At 44.5% G+C, this 17,542-nt stretch overlaps 1 protein-coding gene across 6 annotated transcripts in view; it reads left to right on the forward strand.

The window, feature by feature from the left end:
* The window catches only part of ARAP1 (ArfGAP with RhoGAP domain, ankyrin repeat and PH domain 1), a 331,554-nt gene that overhangs the window by 275,719 nt on the left and 38,293 nt on the right, over positions 1-17,542 (forward strand). For all 6 annotated transcript variants that reach the window (XM_033947923.1, XM_033947925.1, XM_033947924.1 and 3 more), the window contains 2 exons: positions 11,355-11,441; positions 16,375-16,443. In XM_033947923.1, the coding sequence (XP_033803814.1) occupies positions 11,355-11,441; positions 16,375-16,443 (156 nt within the window). The remainder of the gene's footprint in view (positions 1-11,354; positions 11,442-16,374; positions 16,444-17,542) is intronic.

Raw genomic sequence — 17,542 nt, forward strand, 5'->3', positions numbered from 1 at the left:
ATGCACGTCTATTGCAATTCTGTCTCTGCTCTGTCCTGGGAACACCTCCGTGAAGATCTCGTGAACGTCGGTGCAAACGTTCCATGTAGGTAGCTTTTCTCTATGTAATGCAGGCTTTACATGCAGAAAACTCTGTATAAAATTAATCCCGTTGTTCCTCCTTGCCTTTGCCGCTGCACAGCAGCGGCACGCCGGACTCCACCCCCAACAGGTCAGCCCATGTTAAAGCCTCCCAAACTCTCTGCGGCGCACGCCGAAGGAGCACGCCAAAGGAGCAGTTCATGCTCCTTAGTGCGCTCCTTCGTGCGCAAACTGAGGGTGCCACATTTTTTATTCCCTTATTCTGCACTATTTTCTTACTTGGTTTACTACTTTTATCTAACATTTTAAATTCAGAATCAGTAATCATCTTTAATCTTAGCATTTTAAAGGCTAATATGCTTTCAATCAATAATAATATCCCAATTCATTTGCCCCCCAAATTACAGATTGAGTCTTGCGATCAATCAGTAGGTAATGTCCCTATCGAATTTTTACATGTTAAAATAAACTCCTACTTCAAACTGGACCTTCTTTTACTTTACGCTCCTCCTCCTATAGTCATTTTGAAGATCAAACAAATTCAATTACAAAGGACATGCTTACCTTTATTAACTCCATTAACTTATCTACAATCATTCACCAACCAACTCACACTGCCAAGCACACTCTTGATATGATACTTGTACCCAAAATCTCATCTTTTAAATATTCTGAGCCTCTAATTCATCCAATACCCTGGTCTGACCACTATCTTATATCATGTAACTTTACATTTCAACAAATTATTTTGGTTCTTTTACCTAAAACTCCTAAAATAATTTCATATAGAGACTTCTCTAAAATTGAATTGAACGACGTAACCACCATCTTTAATTCTATTAGTACAACGTTCCATTCTTCTTCCTTCGATGTACAATTACAAATTTGGGACTCCACACTAAAAGATCTTGTTGATACTAAAGCTCCTCTACTATCTAAAACTATTTCATATCGCAAATTACTTCACCCTTGGTGTAACAAAGAACTTTCGCTTTTGAAACAACAGCAGAGATCACTGGAAAGAAAATGGAGAAAAGATAAATCTATCAGAAACCTACAACTATACAAAGTACACGCATCATTTTACAAACAAAAAATTAATCAAGCCAAAAATAATTACTATAATAAAAAAATTATTGAAGCAAAAAATCCATCAGCTTTATACTCTTTAGTGAAGTCAGTTTCCCCCTTAACAAGAAATAATACTACTCAAAAATGTTCTCTTTCAGCTCAAGAAATCGCAGATTATTTTTCCACTAAACTAACTCTTGTTCGAAATACATTTCAACCAGCCACCTCCTTTCAACCTTTGGATAACAATAATGCTTTATCTATTCCGACATCCAAATGCTCCAAATTCAAAATCCCCACAATAAATGATATTGAACTCAGTTTACGTAAAATGAATCTAAAGGGCACCCGTGATGAAATAATACCGCCATTCTATTTCAAAAATTTTTTTTCGTGTTTGGGACCTTTCATCCTATCCCTAATACAAAACAGTTTACTTACGGCCTCTCTTCCCCAGAAATGGAAAAAATCCATAACTTTTCCAATTTTGAAAGATTCTAAAGTTACTCCAGATGAAATTTCCAACTATCGCCCTATTGCAAACATTCCTTTCATGGCAAAACTTACTGAGAGACTGGTATTTGAACAACTCTCAGATTTCATCGAAACAACCAACGTCCTTCACCCACACCAAACTGGATTTCGTAAGTTCCACAGTACAGAATATTCCATGATAGGTTTGACCAATAACATTCACTACTTTCTCGATCACCATAAATCGGTAATTTTAGTCTCCCTGGATCTAACTGCCTCCTTCGATACCATAGACCATGATCTACTATTAGAGCGTCTAGATTCAATTGGTATTAAAGACCAAGTTTTGGCTTGGTTCTCTTCTTTTCTTTCAAATCGCTCTTCTGTCATCAGCTTTAACGATAACACTTCCAAAACCTATTCTTCAAATTACGGCATCCCACAAGGTTCAATACTTTCTCCCCTTCTTTTCAATATATTCCTTTCTCCACTTCTAAACTTAACTCAATCTCTAGGTTTTACAACTTTTGCATACGCCGATGACATACAACTTATTCATCCTTTAGATCCTGGAAACTTGGATGATATTACATGTATCAATAATAAACTTGTCTCAATAAAAAATTGGCTTTTCACAAACAAATTGGCTTTAAATCTCAATAAAACAAAAACAATGCTCTTCTCCTGGAAAAGAGACACAAAATTAATTTCTCCAATTACCATCAATAATACTGTATTAGAATCGGTTACTTCTATAAAAATTTTAGGCGTTTCGATAGATGATAAACTTACTTATCATGACCATATTTGTAACACTGTTAAAACGTGCTTTTATAAATTACGTTTAATTCGTTCACTTTCCAAATTCCTACAACCTGAATCTATTAATATTCTAATCCATTCCTTAATAATCTCCAGAATAGACTACTGTAACTCTCTCCTTATTAATATCACACAAAAAGAAAAAAGAAGACTGCAATTAATACCGAATACTGCTGTGAAATTAATTTACAATGCAAAAAAATATGATCATGTCACTCCCCTGTTAATTAAATCTCACTGGCTCCCGGTAAGCCACCGCATTACTTTTAAATTGTTACTCTTAGTTTTTAAAGCCATAAATAATAATGAACCTCAATTTATCAATTCCCTACAACACTACACGATCTCTCCGCTCAACCTCCTCTAACCTTCTTTCGGTTCCCTCGTTGAAAGTTATAGGTATCAGACGACACGACATGTTTTCAATTATGGCCCCTCAGTCATGGAATCTCTTACTTCAATATATTAGAGAATTAAAAGATTTAGCCGTATTTAAAAAAACACTAAAAACATTTTTCTTTAAAGATGCTTACGATTCTTAAATATTTTAACAAAAGTTTTTTAACTGAAAAACTTAGACTTCCCTCCTACGTGTTCTTCCCTTTTATGTTTCTCTCTCTTTCCTGTTTAAACATTGTAATTTCCCCCCTATTTGTCCTCACCACTCTTGTATGTTTTCACCCATAACTAATATTTTTTTTTTTTATATGTATGTATTTATGTATGATAATTTTTATCGCATAACAAAAGTTAGTTTATATGTTGACACCAATGTTTTATTTGTATTTTTTGTGATATTGTACATCGCCTAGTAATTTAAAATAGGCGATTCATTAAGAACAAATAAACTTGAACTTGAACTTGTGACTAGCCTGTGCTAGACATAGACAGTAGATTCATGTGTGTTGCGGCTGCTCTTTAAGGGCAACCTATGTGCCTGTTTACCTTTATAAAATCACTTCGCTTAAGGTTCCCTCACTGCATTGCAAGAGTAACTTTGTGTGAGTCAGAATCGGCGCCAAGGTAGTGCACTTTCTAAGATATTCGCATGAGCGCTGATCCTTACCCCTGCTCTGCTCCTAGGACACCTGTGTCTGTAGGCACGGTCTTTCCTGCATGACTAGTTTCATAGTAACACGAAGTAACACAATAAATATTGATAGATAAAGACCCGTACAGTCCGTCTAGTCTGACCAACAAGGTGGCCAGAGCCACATTGCGTGAGCCCCAGTCACTCGTGCTCAAATATTGGTTGTCAGGTCTCCACCGTGCCAACTATATATGCAGCCAAACATGATGGAGTCTTGGTTATATGCGTGGGGGGCATATAACCAAGGGGCAGCTTTATATGTGCTTGAGTCCATGAACCACTGTTCTGAACACTCAAGCTGCTTAAAATTACCCACACAAGTGGCCTTTGATAACTGTCTACTCCCTCTACCGAACTCCTCTTTAAGATGGCTCTACCAAAGAGCCTTCCTCTACCACACAACTTGCTTGTTGCAGGTTTCCGAGTCTCACTGCTTCTTTGTCAGGTAGAAACCGACATTTCAGCCACCATGCTGTGACTTTCTTCAGGGTAACTCTGAAGGCTGCAGTGTGACTTTGGAAATAGTGGGTTCACTGACCTGATTAGGAGCAGGGGCAGTCCACCAATTTGGATTTTGGCAGGAAAGTCAGTTGGTCAGAAAGTTGAGTTTTGTTGTGAAACTCCATAGAATGGAAAAGTCTCTGGTAGGTTTGAAGATGTTCTCCCCGTGGAGCTGGGTTAGATGTTCTCTCAGGGTTTCCAAAGCTGGCATTGTGCTTGTTGCAGGTTTCCGGGTCTCGCTACGTCTTTGTCAGGTCAGTGAACCCACTACTTCCAAAGTCACACCGCAGACTTCAGAGCTACCCTGAAGAAAGCCACGGCTTGGTGGCTGAAACATTGGTTTCTACCTGACAAAGATGCAGCAAGACCCGGAAACCTGCAACAAGCACAAAGTCAGCTGTGGAAACCCTGAGAGAACGGCTAAAAACTGTTTTGTTCTTGAAATTTGGAGGGCAATGATGAAAGCTGTTTTCATGGGGATGAAAGCATTTTACCATGGAAACTGATTAGGTAAAAACTTTGTGGATGCAATGTTGTAACAGGTGTTTTCTGTAGACAGCAGGACTGGTGAAGCACGTGCGTGAGTGATGGCCTCTGACGACACCAGGAGAACAGTCCTGAGCTTATGTGGCTCTCCTCAGCTTCTTAGTTGCTTTCAAAGCTCAGTGCAGAGAACTCTCAAGGAGGCTGAAGGGATTGTGTGCCTTATCAGTCCTGCTGTCTACAGAAAACAAGTGTTACGTGTGAGCAACATTGCTTTTTCCGTCGGCAAGCAGGATTGAGTTAAGCACGCAAGTAACGACTCCCATGCATAGCATTGCTCAGCAATAAATTGCAACCTGCGTGGTCAAGTGCAAACGTCATGAGATGATAAGGACAGATGGACCAGCACTGCTTGATCAAACGCCCTTTCCTGGACTGAAGAGGACTGGGTATCTGCCTTCCAGATGGTAGTTAATGACAAAGACTTGAGAAGAGCCTACTGTCGATGATGTTACTCTAATCTGATGAGACTTCACCTCAGAGTTCAAGGTTGGCTTTAGAATTCCGAGTTATAGATGCCTGTTGATAGCTGAAGTGTATAGGAGATGCCAGTGGGTTTACTAGGCTTTATTTGAATTCTGTCATCTGAAAGAAAAGCCCTGGCTTGAAGTGTCCAAGACAGCTTCAAAAAAATGAAATGGTTTGGTTCGAGGAAAGGTGGCTTCTGGAGGTTGATGAGGAAACCCAGAGATTGAAGAAGTGGAATTGTCTTCTGTAGAAGAATTAAACCTTATGAATGCAACCAGAAACCAATCATTCATGTACAGAAAGACACAGTGGCCTTGACTGTGAAGGTGCTTCAATGAGACACTTTGAAAACATTCTTGCTTCCCAGCTGACTCTCTACTTTTAATTCTTAATTATTTTAATTACTTGAAATAATTGGATTGAAGGGAAAACCTTCTTGCAAGATGGATGGATTGGAATAGGCATATATGCATCTTTAAGATCCCATCCAGTTTCCTTTGAGTAGAATCGAGGGAATGATGATCATTCAGAATGTCTCTTAAAGCCAGTAACAACTGAAGTCCCTGAAACTTGAGTGTAGGGTGTAAATGTTTTGTATTTTTCTTGGAATGAGAAAATATCTTGAGCAGAAACCTCGATTCCTCTCCTTAGACAAAACAGATTCTATGGCATTTTGCCATTTTCTATGACTTGTGCGAGATGAATTATCTTAGATTTAGAAAAAAACTGATGCAAGGAATTTCTGCTCAGACATCTGCAGGCACTCAAGAAGTATCTGTGCTGTGACCTTGGTCTCTTAGGCTTCTCAATGGAACATCGGACTGCATTGGAGCAGCTGGTTTCTGCTCAGAGGAAGCCTTTATGTGAGATTTTTCGATGAGCAACTTCTTTTCAAATGTCCAAATGCGCTCTGTGTTGACTGAAATGGTTTCTGCATGCTCTCTGTGCTATTTGAGCACAAGACTTAGGGACAGATTCTGTAATTGGGTGCCTAAAAAGATAGGCACCTATTTCACGTCAACCGCACTTAGCACCCATTACAGAATAATGCCGAACTATGACTTAGGTGCCTACAGGGTTTTAAAAGGCTACATTATGGGCGCTTAAGTACTTTAGAGAGTGACCCGTCAAAAACGCACTGGACGTTGGCGCACCGACAATCCCGCCCCAACATATGCGTGCAGGACACATGCGCGTTGCTGTTTCTGCTGCTTTCAGGCCTTCCCCTTTGCTCTCTGAGGGTGTGTGTGTGTGGGGGGGAACCCACTCTTACAGCTCCTTGCTGTGTGTGTTTGGAAACCCCCCCACTCCACTGAAAACTCCCGAAGAGCGAAAACAGGAAGAAGAACGGGAGTTTTCAGTGTACTTGCGGGGGGGGATTTTTCCCCCAATCCCCCCCCATGGGAGTGCGAGGAGTTGTAAGTGTAGTGGGGGTAGGTGGGAAGGCCTCAAACCGGTGGAAGCAGCAGCGCGCATTTGTTCTGCGTGCAAATGTCGGGGCGGGATTGTCGGCGTACCAATGTCCTGCGCGCTTTCGACAGTGTACCACTTTAGAGAATCACATTTCATGGCGCCTAAGGCCTTCTCCACCCCTAAACACCCCTACTTATGTAGAAGAATGCCTAAGAAGATAGGTGCCCAATATACTAACTATTTGGTGCCTTTTATAGAATTTTCCTCTTAATCTTTTTAATTGTGTTCAGGACAAGAGGTATTTGGTAGGCGTATCAAAATTCTGGATTTTCTAGCTACATTTTGAACATGGCCAGAAGTCTGACTTAGTCAACATTATCACAGTGGAGAGAAAGCGAGGTCCAAAAATAGGGAGGAGTCTTAAGATGTCAAGGTCACATCAATTTATTATAAAGAATAATTAAAACCCCCAAAGACTGGTCAGTATCAGGTGTCACAAGATTCAGCACAACTGTGTTTCGGCAAAGGCGGCCATTTATAACCATTGATACTTGAATCCAGCATCTATGGTGTAGTCAGTATCCTAGCAAAATTTATGGTACCAAAGTTAAAATGCAGTAATATAAAACCTTTTTACCAACCAAGGGACCCGACACGGTGTGTTTGATCCGCCACTTTTGGCAGCGACTCTTGGCGGATCAAACACACAGGCACTTTTTTTGCTTTATACTTTATACCTTATTTACCATGGACCCCTTGACGAAGGTGTGTTGTCCGAAACATAGACCGTGTCGGGTCCCTTGGTGGGAAATTTCATGGCGACACCAGAAAATATTTCTTCACCGAAAGGGTGGTTGATCGCTGGAATAATCTTCCACAACAGGTAATTGAGCCCAGCAGCGTGCCAGATTTTAAGAAAAGATGGGATTGGCATGTGGGATCTCTTCATGGAGGTAGTCAGGGGGTGGGCCATTAGGGTGGGCAGACTAGATGGGCCGTGGCCCTTTTCTGCCGTCATGTTCTATGTTTCTAAAAAGGTTTTATATTACTGCATTTTAACTTTGGTACAATAAATTTTGCCTGCATCTTGTACATCGTCTGCAGTTGTTGTTTGGCTTTTCTGTTTTGGTGATTTCACTGCAGATTTGGTTGGATTTCTTTTTTGTTGCTGGTAGTCAGTATCCTCAAATTTGAACAATAACAAAGTGCCAGGACCTCTAAACTACAGGGGGGACAGAAAAAGAATTATAAAGAAACCTCACAAAAAGACGTTGACCAAACAGAATACAAGACAGTTTTTTTTTCCCTCACATCTTTGTGGCTAAGTGGGAAAACCGTAATTGAGGAGCTGAGGGGACCGCTGCATGCTTAGAACCTTTCATTCATTTCCGAGTTCTGGGAGAATTTCCTGCCGATCTGTCCTGGTACCGTTGGATTACGTCACTCACCCTTGTGCTTAATTCAATCCTGCTTTGTTGAGAGAAAAACCACAATTCATTTATCTCAATAAACTATATGAAAAATTTTATTGTAAACCGCTTTGGATTTAGCCTTAAAAAAGGGTTTTATATAAAATTAAATAAATGATAAATGACAACATTGTCTGGTCCACTGAAAAGAATGACAAATTGTTTTTATGAGTTGGGACCAGCTTTGTAGGATCTGATTCCACTGGAAGCGGGTGAAGAGCCTAAATCATTGTGCGTTCATAAAAGACTTAAGATTTGGCATTTGAAAGTGAGGAAGAACAAAAAAAGACAGAGCTGTAATGAATTCTGTTGGACCTAGGACTAGGGGCTTTATTATGTATTTTTGCAGTAATGAATTGACTTGGTTGTTATATTGTGAGTTGCTTCGATGGTTTTCTAACATATAAAGTGAATATCAAATGAAAAAGCAAATCCTGTTTACATTGGGGATCAGACATTATGCTAGTTCTATTGCCTGAAAAAAATCTCCTCCAGACAAAACAAATCCGTACAGGTAATTTGTGAGCTGGTGAGAATCAAAGCCAAACCACCTATGTCGTATTGCCTTAATCACTGGTGCAAACTCTTTGGGTAGAAATTGCAAACGGGGGTCTCTACTAATGATAGCATTTTAGGATTGTACCCTTGATGACTAGGAAAGCCCGAAACTTTCCTTTCAGCTTTATCCTGGAAGGAAAAGTGACCTGCCCAGTGTCACCCTGAGAATCTGGCAGAGCTGGGATTAGAGCTGCGAAACAGAGAGATAAAGGCCATTTCTGTGTGTAAATAGCCCCGTTTACATGTCCTTATAGCCTACGTGTATAAATAACAATTTCAAGAAGTCATTATGGAGATCCTCGCCATACTTAGAAAAATGTCTCCACATCTGGCTGCACACCAGCTCAAAGGCATAGGTTTTAGAAAAGTGCTTCTGTTGACCACACTTTACACGAGGGACCAAGGGTGTCTTTCTCCTTAATTCCCATAAGAACATAAGAATAGCCAGTCCAGTAGCCCATCCTCAAGATGGCCAACCCAGGTCACTAGTACCTGGAAAACCCCCCCAAAGTAGCAACATTTTATGCCACCGATCCCAGTAGCCCATCCTCAAGGTGGCCAACCCAGGTCACTAGTACCTGACAAAACCCCCCAAAGTAGCAACATTTCATGCCACCGATCCCAGTAGCCCATCCTCAAGGTGGCCAACCCAGGTCACTAGTACCTGGCAAAACCCCCCAAAGTAGCAACATTTCATGCCACCGATCCCAGTAGCCCATCCTCAAGGTGGCCAACCCAGGTCACTAGTACCTGGCAAAACCCCCCAAAGTAGCAACATTTCATGCCACCGACCCCAGTAGCCCATCCTCAAGGTGGCCAACCCAGGTCACTAGTACCTGGCAAAACCCCCCAAAGTAGCAACATTTCATGCCACCGATCCCAGTAGCCCATCCTCAAGGTGGCCAACCCAGGTCACTAGTACCTGGCAAAACCCCCCAAAGTAGCAACATTTCATGCCACCGACCCCAGTAGCCCATCCTCAAGGTGGCCAACCCAGGTCACTTGTACCTGGCAAAACCACCCAAAGTAGCAACATTTCATGCCACCGATCCCAGTAGCCCATCCTCAAGGTGGCCAACCCAGGTCACTTGTACCTGGCAAAACCCCCCAAAGTAGCAGCATTTCATGCCACCGATCCCAGTAGCCCATCCTCAAGGTGGCCAAGCCAGGACACTAGTAACTGGCAAAACCCCCCAAAGTAGCAACATTTTATGCCACGGACCCCAGTAACCCATCCTCATGGAGGCCAACCCAGGTCACTAATACATGGAAAACCCCCCAAAGTAGCAACATTTCATGCCACCGATCCCAGTAACCCATCCTCAAGGTGGCCAACCCAGGTCACTAGTACCTGGCAAAACCCCCCAAAGTAGCAACATTTCATGCCACCGATCCCAGTAGCCCATCCTCAAGGTGGCCAACCCAGGTCACTAGTACCTGGCAAAACCCCCCAAAGTAGCAACATTTCATGCCACCGACCCCAGTAGCCCATCCTCAAGGTGGCCAACCCAGGTCACTTGTACCTGGCAAAACCACCCAAAGTAGCAACATTTCATGCCACCGATCCCAGTAGCCCATCCTCAAGGTGGCCAACCCAGGTCACTTGTACCTGGCAAAACCCCCCAAAGTAGCAGCATTTCATGCCACCGATCCCAGTAGCCCATCCTCAAGGTGGCCAACCCAGGTCACTAGTAACTGGCAAAACCCCCCAAAGTAGCAACATTTCATGCCACCGACCCCAGTAACCCATCCTCATGGTGGCCAATCCAGGTCACTTGTACCTGGCAAAACCACCCAAAGTAGCAATATTTCATGCCACGAACCCCAGTAACCCTTCCTCAAGTTGGCCAACCCAGGTCACTAGTACCTGGCAAAACCCCCCAAAGTAGCAACATTTCATGCCACCGACCCCAGTAGCCCATCCTCAAGGTGGCCAACCCAGGTCACTTGTACCTGGCAAAACCACCCAAAGTAGCAACATTTCATGCCACCGATCCCAGTAGCCCATCCTCAAGGTGGCCAACCCAGGTCACTTGTACCTGGCAAAACCCCCCAAAGTAGCAACATTTTATGCCACGGACCCCAGTAACCCATCCTCATGGAGGCCAACCCAGGTCACTAATACATGGAAAACCCCCCAAAGTAGCAACATTTCATGCCACCGACCCCAGTAACCCATCCTCATGGTGGCCAATCCAGGTCACTAGTACCTGGCAAAAACCCAAAAAGTAGCAACATTCCTGATTGTTTCTTTCCACCTTCAAAATGAAACGAAATTGAAATTGACACGGGACAGCTACATGTGGAAATGGTGAAACCTCTACGTCCATGTTTATTCTTTCACATAGAATCTGCCAGGTTTCTGCAGTTTATTTTCTCAACACATATCTTGATGTCATTGCTACTCCCGCATTTTGGAAAAGGTTGTGTTCTGGCAGATCCTTTTCTAAAACACCCCCACAATCGAGCAAGTCCAGACCTAAACTCTCTGTGCTGTATTTAATATGGAGCTCCAGATGACCTGTCCAGGATCACAGAGAGAGAGAGAGAGAGAGATAAAGTGATCTGCCCGGGGTCACTTAGGAGCATAAGCCAAACTGAGTCAGATGAATGGTCCATATAACCCAGTATCCTGCTTCCAACATTTGCCAATCCAGATTACAAGTATGTTGTAGAATCCCAAAGAGTTGCAAGATTCCAGAATCCCAAAAAGTCACAAAGTTCCATGCTACCATTCCCTGGGATAAGCAGTAGCTTTCCCTGGGGCAAACAAGAGGTATCTTCTGGCTACTGGTCAAATGCTCTAATTACCCGAGTCCTTTTTTATTCCTCTCAATGTACGAGTTCTGTTTTTTGCATGGCAGGTGGATGAAGGGGAGCTGAAGAAACAACGCAACGAAATTATGGCCATCATCAAGATGCGGGAAGCAGGGTTCAATATGAATAAGAAGGTAATGAAGTCCAAATTCGCTAACCTACCCCCCGAGTCTTCACCACAAGGTGGCCCTAAAAGCTTCTGCTGTGAAGGGGGTGGGGGTGCGGGGACATAGGTCAGGCAGGATAATATAAGCGAGATACTTGAGAGGGTTCAGAGAAGAGTGACAAGAATGATAAAAGGTATGGAAAACCTTTCATACGCTGACAGGTTGGAAAGGCTGGGGCTTTTCTCCCTGGAGAAGTGGAGACTCAGAGGAGACATGATAGAGACTTACAAGATCATGAAGGGCATAGAGAAGGTGGAGAGGGACAGATTCTTCAGCCTATTGGGAACCACAAGAACAAGGGGGCACTCGGAGAAATTGAAAGGGGACAGGTTTAGAACCAATGCTAGGAAATTTTTCTTCACTCAGAGGGTTGTGGACACCTGGAATGCACTTCCGGAGGCTGTGATAGGACAGAGTACATTAAGGGGGTTCAAAGAGGGACTGGACAAGTTCCTGAAGGATACTGGGATTGAGGGATATAGATAGAGGTAGAGATAGGATCATGAAAGGGTATAGATAGAAGAAACATGGGGATTAAAGGGTCTTAGACAAAGGATCACTTATAGGTCATGGACCTGATGGGCCGCCGAGGGAGTGGACTGCTGGGCATGATGGACCCCTGGTCTGACCCAGCGGAGGCAACTTCTTATGTTCTTATGAAAAGACGCAGATGAAACTTTGACAGGCCTGATTTCCAAGTATCTCAAATACGCCATTCATTCCTGATATTCTGATAACTCAAGCTTCTAGAGGGGCTCTGTGTACTGAATTTAAGAACCACCATCAAAAAGACTTTCAAGGGTAATGCTCATGATAGGAAGCTGGAGGGAGGGAGGCCGGAAGGAAATCCTCCTTCATGGAGAGATTGGGGCCCAAATTCTGCAACCAGGCACCTATTTCGGAGACGCCCAACTAGATAGGCGCCTATCTAAATTGAAGAACAAGCTCAATTAAGCTTTTTAATCCGCAATAATTGAAACGTAGGCGCCTATCAAGAAAGCGCGATTCTGTAACAAGGCGCCTCTAAAAATTTAGGTGGCCTTCAAAAAAATAGGCGCCTTGTTTCAGAATCACTGCTCTTAAGCGTGCTAATGCGCTCAGCTAGGTGCCTAATCTTTAGTTGTGCCTAGAGCTGACCTATTTCACGGGCGCCTCCAAAATAGGTGCCGTTCAGCGTGATTCATTAAACAGCGCCCAATTTTACTTGAATCGCTAATTAGGCGCCTAACATTTGGCCGCTTCTTCTAGAATTTGCCCTTGGGTGCCAGGAGTTCTCCTCATGGCCAAGATGGTAACGAGAAAATTTGTGGAACGAGAAACAACAAAATCCACCAGGAGAATTCCACAGGGAGAGCAGGGCAGGCAGGGACAAAGGTAACAACTGTGGGACCGATGTTTCGGTCAAGAGTGACCGGTACGCTAGGAACCAGAAAGGATGATATGCGGGCTAGGCGGCTTCGTCTACACAGTCCTTTGTTTTGCTCATCATCCTAGCATAACGGTCACGGACCGTGTCGGGTCTAGACCACAACTGACCTACTGTGTATTTTTCTATTGGATTTTTGAACTGCACCTTGCATCATAAAGTTTGGATCAAGATCATCGGTTCCACCGTTGTTTCCTTTGTACCAATGATAGAATTTGTACTATAAGTCGAGCGTGTCTGGGACCGAGACTGAAGACGTGTCTTTCTTACTATCAACAACTTGTATTTCTCTTCCCGTCCTCTCCTCTTGTTTCGATATGTTTTTGTTGGGTTAGTTCTAAGGGTTGGTTCTGTTCCCCCCCTAAAATTTTATGGATTTGTACATCGCTTAGAATTTTGAACAAGCGATTAATCAAATTTATAATAAACTTGAAACTTAAAATGAAAGAGAGATTGGTTACAAGAAATGGGGGATCTGGGTATAGATTTAGGTATAGAGACTTGTACCTGAAATGAGGGAGAGAAAGAGAGAGGGATGACTTGGATGTGGAGCGATCTCCTGCAGGCAGTCGAAATTGTGTGGCTAAAAGCTAAGCGAGATCCTTAAGATGAGCAGTCAAGGCAGAGGCTGTTTTGCTGAGCTGGTGAATAGCTGACAGCTGAGAGACATCTTTAGCAAGACCTAGAGACATCTTTAAGATCCACGGTAGAGAATGACACGGTGGCGGTTTACCCGCGGCCACCGCATTTTAGCCGCGGGTCACCCGCCGAAAACGGGGAAGAAAACTAGCAGTCGCTGCGGCGACGGGGACAAGGCCATTCACCGCCCGCGGGGCGGTGAATGGTCTTGTCCCCCGCAGTGAGGCATGAAGGATCGCGCGGTCCCCGCAGCTCACACCCGCCCGCCCAATCGATTCCAGTGTCCAGCCAGCTCTCTCCCCTCTCCTCACCCCAGTCCGCAGATCCTCCTCCTCGGCGACCCGCACGCTACCAGAGAGCCGCGCACACCCGCCGCTGCTCAGCCTCGATCTTCTGCTCTGACGCAACCGGAAACAGGAAGTTGCAGCAGAGCAGAAGATCGAACACTGAGCAGTCGCGCGTGTGCGGCTCCCTGGGAAAGCGCGCAGGTTGCCGAAAAAGAAAACCCAAAAACCAAGGTGAGGAGAAGGGAGAGAGCCGGCCAAACACCAGGATCGACCGGGCAGGCAGGTAGTGGCCGCGGGGACGGTGACGGGGCGGTGAATGGGATGGCAGTGGCGGTGACGGGGCGGTGAAAGGGATGGCGGTGACGGTGACGGGGCGGTGAAGGGATCGGCGGTGACGGGGCGGTGCAGAGGATGGTGGGCCGGTGGGGCGGTGACGGGGACAGATTTTTTCCCCGTGTCATTCTCTAATCCACGGTACATATCCAGTTTCCTTTCGGCAGAGGATGAATTGAGGGAATGATGGTCATTCAGAGTATCCTTCAGCCAGTATCGATTGAGCAGAAGGGGTGGATGGCAGACAGTTGGAAGCGATCGTAGAGCTATAGGGATAAGAACATAAGAAGTTGCCTCCGCTGGGGCAGACCAGAGGTCCATCTTGACCCGCGGCGGCCCATCAGGCCTGATTGCCTGAGCAGTGCCCCTGACTAATTTTGTAACTGCCTCTAATCCTCTAATCCTATCCCTATAACCTACCTCTACTCCTCTCTTTAAGATCCACAGAGTAGACGGCCCAGACACTGTGATTAAATAGTGCTTTAGTGCCCAGCATTTTCTGTGCGTTATACACTTATTCTTTGGTGCGTTATACTGAATTGCCACCTTTCTCTGCAGTGGTCTCACTAACGTCGCATTGATTTACAGAGAATATTTATAGAAGCCCAGATGCAATGCAGCTGGTTTAATAAAATAGACACGTGACTGAGATCTAAGCTAAGACACTTTAACTGGGCAGCATCCCACACCAGCAAGGGTAGGAGCAGGAAGTCCCTGCCTTTGCGAGCTTACAAAGCTTTCTGTCAACACTCGGGGGTCACAGCAGACTTTTCTAGGGGATCCTGGAACCCTGATTAAAGAATAGTCATTGTGCATAAGGTATCTCAAGCTGGAGGGAGGAGAAACATGCAGGTTGCTCTACCCTAGATCGTTGATCTTCACTTGCAGTTCTTGAGGGTCATCAGCAAGTCGGAGTTTCAGGATACCCTTAGTGAATATGCATGAGAGAGAGGTTTGCATACAAAGGAAGGTGTATGTATGCAAATCTCTCTCATGGGTATATATTATCCCTTTAATTGGCAGATGGTGAAATGGCTGCTTTACGTAACTTGATGTTGAACGAGAGCCAGGTAAACGTAAATCTCCCATAAGAGCCATAGAAGACACATGTTGCTTCTGAGCAAGAAGGCCAAATAAAGTGTTACGGATATCCTGAAAACCTGACCTGTTGGTGATCCTCAGGGACTGGATATGAAGATCAATGATCTAGACAATTCTAGTCCTCAAGGTCACCAAGCTGGCCAGGTTTTGGGATATCCACTAGTGGTGTAGTAAGGGTAGAAGGTGCCCGGGTGATGGCATGCCCTCCTCTCCTCGCCCTCTCCCCGCTCCTTCCTGCCCCCCATTCCACACTTGCGCTCTCCTTCCCCATTGGGGAGGAGAGGGAAGGGAAGAAGATGGATGCCCGACCAATGAGGGTGGAGGGAGAGATGGAAAGGGGAGCCAGTTAGTTTCTAGAAGGGGCATAGAAGGGGAGAAAATGCCATATAGAAGAGGCAGAGAGAAGGCAGGCAGTGGATGGAAGGAAGAGAAGATGAGGAAAGCAGAAACCAGGGAGTGTGTGGCTCAGTGCTTAGAGCTACAGCCTCAGAACTCTGAGGTTGTGGGTTCAAACCCCCACTGCTCCTTGTGACCCTGGGAAAGTCATTTAATCCCCCCATTGCCCTAGGTACATTAGATAGATTGTGAATCCACTGGGACAAAGCTTCCCTGGGAGAACAGTGAAAAAAAGAGAAGACATTCTATTAATTGTTTTGCTTTAGGATAAGGTAGTATTGTAGCTGTGTTGATAAATATTTATAAATAGAAAATGGAAATAAGGTAACCCTTTCAATGGACTAATTGTAATACATTTTTGACTAAGTCAGAGACCAAAACCCCCTTCCTCAGGTCAGGACAGGATACCGTAACAGCAATACAGTATACTTTACTGACCTGAGAAAAGCGGTTTTGGCCTCTGAAAGCTACGTGGCTCAGGAATTTTGGCAGTCTGGAGGTCACATCCTTCTGCGAGGCAGACAGCGGCAATTAGACTTACCCATGATCACAGACACAGAGTCACTGTCAGAGCCAGGATTAGAACCCTAGAGGAAGAGCCTTCCTGGTTTCCCATTTCCAGGCACTAACCTCTAGGCTTTCCCTTGGAAGCATTGTGGTCATGAGACAGTCTCGTTCTGAAGATGCCAGAACATTCTCTGAGGCTTTTCTTCCTTAGGAGTCTGGACACTTCATCTGTACAGTTTACTTGGAGGAGAAGAAGCCGGAAGCTGAGCAGCATGTCAAGGTAAGTTCGTGAAGCAATTGTACAAAACAAAAAGGTAGACATGTTGGGGTAAGAAAATGAGAAAGGGTCTCGCAGAGATGGGAGAATATAAGAAGCTAAAATGATAAACCAGTTGTCCAGCTCGGTGGAAGACCTGGGGGAGGGGTCTCTCTCTTTAATTAGAACAGGCTCTCATGGTAAGGACTGCAGAGGGTAAAGACGGACAGGAACCTCATGAGATCCTGTTCCACAGGTCTCCTAGTGGAGCAATATAGAGGCATTATAATATTTTAAGCTGTTATTCTCATTCAGGGTTCATGCGGCCCAACTTCCCCTACTGGCCTGGGAATTACACGGGGAACACGGAGACAAATTTTTTCCCGTCCCCGTGGGAAACCATTTTCCCGTCCCATCCAAACAAGTTCTTTTCCTGTCTCTGCCCCATTCCTGCAAGCTCCGCCCTCATCTGCACAAGCCTCAAACACTTTAAAATCCTAAATAGCAACATTCTAGAGCTCAGATTGTGATGTCATAATGCCTCATTCCACCAATGCCTAAGCTCCGCCCTCATCTGCACAAGCCTCAAACACTTTCAAATCCTAAGTAGCAACATTCTAGAGCTGAGATTGTGATGTCATAATGCCTCATTCCACCAATGCCTAAGCTCCGCCCTCATCTGCACAAGCCTCAAACACTTTCAAATCCTAAGTAGCAACATTCTAGAGCTCAGATTGTGACATCATAATGCCTCATTCCACCTATGCCTAAGCTCCGCCCTCATCTGCACAAGCCTCAAACACTTTAAAATCCTAAGTAGTAACATTCTAGAGCTGAGATTGTGATGTCATAATGCCTCATTCCACCAATGCCTAAGCTCCGCCCTCATCTGCGCAAGCCTCAAACGCTTTAAAGTCATGTGTTCAAGGCTTGTGCGGTAAAGGCAGAGCTTACAGGAATGGGGCGGGGACAGGGACAGCAACAATTCTCGGTGACAGGACGGAGAAATTAAGTTCCTGCGGGGACGGGGACCAATTTGTCCCTATGTCATTCTCTCCTCATCCCTCCCTTGCTGTCATTTGGAGCTTTTTGCTTTCTTGCACAATTAGAGCATAAGAATTGT

Source organism: Geotrypetes seraphini, chromosome 6 (assembly GCF_902459505.1).
Source record: "Geotrypetes seraphini chromosome 6, aGeoSer1.1, whole genome shotgun sequence".
Lineage (NCBI taxonomy): Eukaryota > Metazoa > Chordata > Amphibia > Gymnophiona > Dermophiidae > Geotrypetes > Geotrypetes seraphini.